The 4461-nt window shown below is 52.8% G+C and overlaps 1 protein-coding gene across 1 annotated transcript; it reads left to right on the forward strand.

The window, feature by feature from the left end:
* Positions 1-1445: 1445 nt before the first annotated feature.
* LOC308155035 (apelin receptor B-like) lies at positions 1446-2468 on the forward strand (the record flags this gene model as incomplete). Its single annotated transcript, XM_080528268.1, has 1 exon — positions 1446-2468. One exon carries the CDS (start codon positions 1446-1448, stop codon positions 2466-2468), a length of 1023 nt encoding a protein of 340 aa, XP_080384394.1.
* Positions 2469-4461: the final 1993 nt, after the last annotated feature.

Here is a 4461-nt window from a genome sequence, read left to right on the forward strand (position 1 = left end):
AACTGCCACTATTGTGACCAGACCTGTTTAACTTTAAATCAGCCAACGCGTCATCCTGACACACCAAACCAACCAGACTGATGAGGTTTAAGTTCACGACGGAATTCACAAGAGACAACTGGACAATGAAATATGAAACTTTCAAATTTGATAATCTTGCAGATAGTTTTTTGTCTCCACAGGACCGTGTTCCTGTCACCATGTGTGTGTGTGTGTGTGTGTGTGTGTGTGTGCGTGTGTGTGTGTGTGTGTGTGTGTGTGTGTGTGTGTGTGCGTGCGTGTGTGTGTGTGTGTGTGTGTGTGTGTGTGTGTGTGTGTGTGTGTGTGTGTGTGTGTTGCAGTGTACAGGCAACACGTCAGGACACGTCCATCCCTTCAACGACAGGATTCATTCATATGGAGATCTGCTATTCACATGTCAGGAGGCAGATCGACAACGAATTGTCGCCTGAAACGCCTTGACATTATTATTATAATACTTACATGATACACTAACTGTATACTGTGGCTTGTCCTGGCTTGTCCAGGCAGGTAGGGGACATGTTATTGTGTGTTATTGTGTGTTATTTCATTTTTCATAACGAAAAGGATTTTGGAGAGATGCGCTTTCGTGGTGACCGCAACTCCAACCCCGCGGTAATAAAGGTCGTTTATTAAAGCGCTTTTCTGGTGTTTCTGTTCATGTGTTATATTGTATTATATTATATGATATTGTTCTAATAGAAATGAATTCGTCTCTGTGAGTCATCGCATCGGAGGTTTATTTACAACTGTTCGCCAGACGCATGCTGTGTTCGTAAAGTCGCTCTGAGAGCGCCGGAGCGCACACTGGGTTCAACGTCATAAACTTTATGACATAAAGGGACCAAGTCACTTGATTGGACAAAAGGCCATAAGTATATTCCACAAGTGCTACTCAGATTTCCAGAGCGAACTTACGAACACAGCCACAGTGTAATTGTAAGACAGGGGGGCGTGGACTGAAGGTGGTGAAAGAATGAATGCGTTTGGAGGAGGGGGGGGGGGGGGGGGGCTTGGGAGGGGACAGAGGGGGGGGGGGGGGGGGGGGGTATAAAGGCAGGCTGCCTTCCGATGTGGGACAGATCGCGTCTCTCTCGGCACCGCCGGAGCTGCTCTGAAACTCTCCTGCTCTGAAACTGTTCCGTTTCATTTTGAACTTCCAACGGACGGATTTTATTTATTTTTTCTCATTAATTTCGTTTTAGCTTAGGAAGTCTATCCTGCCAACAACAACAACAACAACAACAACAACAACAGACAACAAAGCCTAAGAAAAAAAAAGAAACAACAAGAAACAAGACTGACCTCTGAACTCTTTAACCACCAGGACCCTCTGACAGGGACAGGACATGAAGACCACCACGGACACCTCCGGGGTCGACTACTATGACGAGTATGACTACGGGGAGCAGGACAACGGCACCATGTGCGACTACTCCGAGTGGGAGCCGTCCTACTCCGTCATCCCCGTCCTCTACATGCTCATCTTCATCCTGGGCCTGTCCGGTAACGGCGTGGTCATCTTCACCGTGTGGCGGGCCAAGGGCGCCAAGCCCCGGCGCGCCGCCGACGTCTACATCGGCAACCTGGCGCTGGCCGACCTGACCTTCGTGGTGACCCTGCCCCTCTGGGCCGCGTACACGGCCCTGGGGTACCACTGGCCCTTCGGCGTGGCGCTCTGCAAGATCAGCAGCTACGTGGTGCTGCTCAACATGTACGCCAGCGTCTTCTGCCTCACCTGCATGAGCTTCGACCGCTACCTGGCCATCGTGCACTCGCTGTCCTCCTCCCAGCTGCGGACGCGCAGCCACACGCTGGCCAACCTCACCGCCGTCTGGCTGGCCTCCGGGCTGCTGGCCGCGCCCACGCTGGTGTTCCGCAGCACCAAGCACGACCCCACGAACAACCGCACCTCCTGCGCCATGGACTTCAGCCTGGTGCTGTCGGACAAGCGGCAGGAGTTCCTGTGGATCGCCGGGCTGAGCATCTCCTCCTCCGCGCTGGGCTTCCTGCTGCCCTTCCTGGCCATGATGGTGTGCTACGGCTTCATCGGCGCCACGGTGACGCGCCACTTCAACAGCCTGCGCAAGGAGGACCAGAGGAAGCGGCGGCTGCTGAAGATCATCACCACGCTGGTGATGGTGTTCGCGGCGTGCTGGGCGCCGTTCCACGTGCTGAAGAGCGCCGACGCCCTGTCCTACCTGGGGGTGGCGCCCGACACCTGCGCCTTCCTGCGCTTCCTGCTGCTGGCGCACCCCTACGCCACCTGCCTGGCGTACGTCAACAGCTGCCTCAACCCCTTCCTCTACGCCTTCTTCGACCTGCGCTTCCGCTCGCAGCTCCTCTGCCTGCTCAACCTGAAGAGGGCGCTGCACCAGCCCAGCCCCATCGTCAGCTCTCTGTCCTCACAGAAGACAGAGGCTCAGTCCCTCGCCACTAAGGTGTGACACCCCCCCCGTCCCGTCCCCCCAGGGGTCAGAGGTCAGGGGGGGAGAGGCAGGCCAGGAGGGAATGGGGTCACCAGGTGCTGCCCCCCCCCCCTCCCTCCCTCCCTCTCTCTCACCCCGCTCACCTTCACTTGAACACTGCAGGTAACTCAGATCAAAGACTTCTCAGAGGTGCGTGATCTAACACTGACTTTTCCGGTCCGTTTTGGGGGTGGGGGGGGCGGCGGGGGGGGGGGGGGGGGGGATCATCGTCATCTGCTGCCCCCCCCCCCCCTGCCTGTGGACGCAGGGCAGCTGGACAGGTATGCAGGTATGGACAGGTATGCATAACGTGTCCTCTGTGCTGGGGGGAGCCGACCCAGCCAGGCCTGTTGGCTGTTAGTCTTGAACACTGTGGTCCTCCCAGACCCCCAGACCCCCGCCCCGAGACCCCCAGCCCCCGGGGACGTCTGCTCCAACCTCAGGGGCCGCCCTCCAGCCCTCCAGGATGGTGCAAAACCTGACGTGACGTTTTGGGAACAAGTTGAATGTATTCTACCACGGGGACCAGGTCTCTGTTAGTTTCCTGTGAGGACTTAAGGCAAGCTCTCTGGCGGGTGGGGGGTCTGGGGGGTCTGGGGGGTCTGGGGCAGCGGGGGGGGTCTAGCGGAGTGTCTTCTTCATGAATTAGTTCCATGCTGTTGTTGTTTCCTGTGGATAGCACTTCTCCTCCAGGGTGGATAGAGACCTCAGCTGAGACAGAGATTACAGACAGACAGACAGGCAGGCAGGAGGAGGTGTGACAACTAGCTGACCACTCTGCTGCTGCCTGTCTGTCTTCTGATCCTCACCAGTCAGGGCAGTGGTGTGAGTGTGTGTGTGTGTGTGTGTGTGTGTGTGTGTGTGTGTGTGTGTGTGTGTGTGTGTGTGGGAGGTGTGTGTGTGTGTGTGTGTGTGTGTGTGTGTGTGTGTGTGTGGGAGGTGTGTGTCAGCCAAGGAAAGGTGTTGTAGCTTGTTTAAAGTGTCGTCAAGGAGCCCAGACGGACATATGGCAGCTGACAAATGCTGTCAGGAGGGGGGGGGGGGGGGGCTGCTCTGACAGATTAAACGGGTGTGTGTGTCTGTTGTTGTGTGTGTGTGTGTGTGTGTGTGTGTGTGTGTGTCTGTTGTGTGTGTGTGAGTGTGTGTTCATGGAATGAGTTTGGAGGTAAGCATGAATGAACGTATCTATATTTGACAAAAGATGTGAATGCATTCTGTGTGGTGCTCATGTATGTTCATGAATTGTGTAATAAAAAGGTTGATTTTGAACCCATACTCCTCCGTGGTGTCTCTCTCTGTGTGTGTATATATATATATACATTATGTCACACACAAACAACTCTTGCTGGAATGTCTTTAGCATTCAGTTGAAATGGTGTTTTCCTGTTAGCATAGCGCTGAGGGACGGCAGCGTCCTTCCCATTGTGCCTCCGGCCCCAAACCAAAGCAAATCTGGACAGGAAACGCCTGGACGCTCGGCTTCTGTTTCCCTCTGACAGACTGCTGGTTTCTTGGCGCCCCAACAGCAGGGAGATGGACCAACAGAAATACGCTATATCAGTTAACAATAGACCTTTAAACTACAGTCTCTAGATGTTAGATAGACCTATAAACTAACTACAGTCTCTAGATGTTAGATAGACCTATAAACTAACTACAGTCTCTAGATGTTAGATAGACCTATAAACTAACTACAGTGAGTCTATAGATGTTAGATAGACATATAAACTAACTACAGTCTCTAGATGTTAGATAGACATATAAACTAACTACAGTCTATAGATGTTAGATAGACCTATAAACTAACTACAGTCTCTAGATGTTAGATAGACCTATAAACTAACTACAGTCTCTAGATGTTAGATAGACCTATAAACTAACTACAGTCTATAGATGTTAGATAGACCTATAAACTAACTACAGTCTCTAGATGTTAGATAGACCTATAAACTAACTACAGTCTCTAGATGTT

Source organism: Nansenia antarctica, assembly GCF_963989245.1.
Source record: "Nansenia antarctica genome assembly, chromosome: 4".
Taxonomy (NCBI): domain Eukaryota; kingdom Metazoa; phylum Chordata; class Actinopteri; order Argentiniformes; family Microstomatidae; genus Nansenia; species Nansenia antarctica.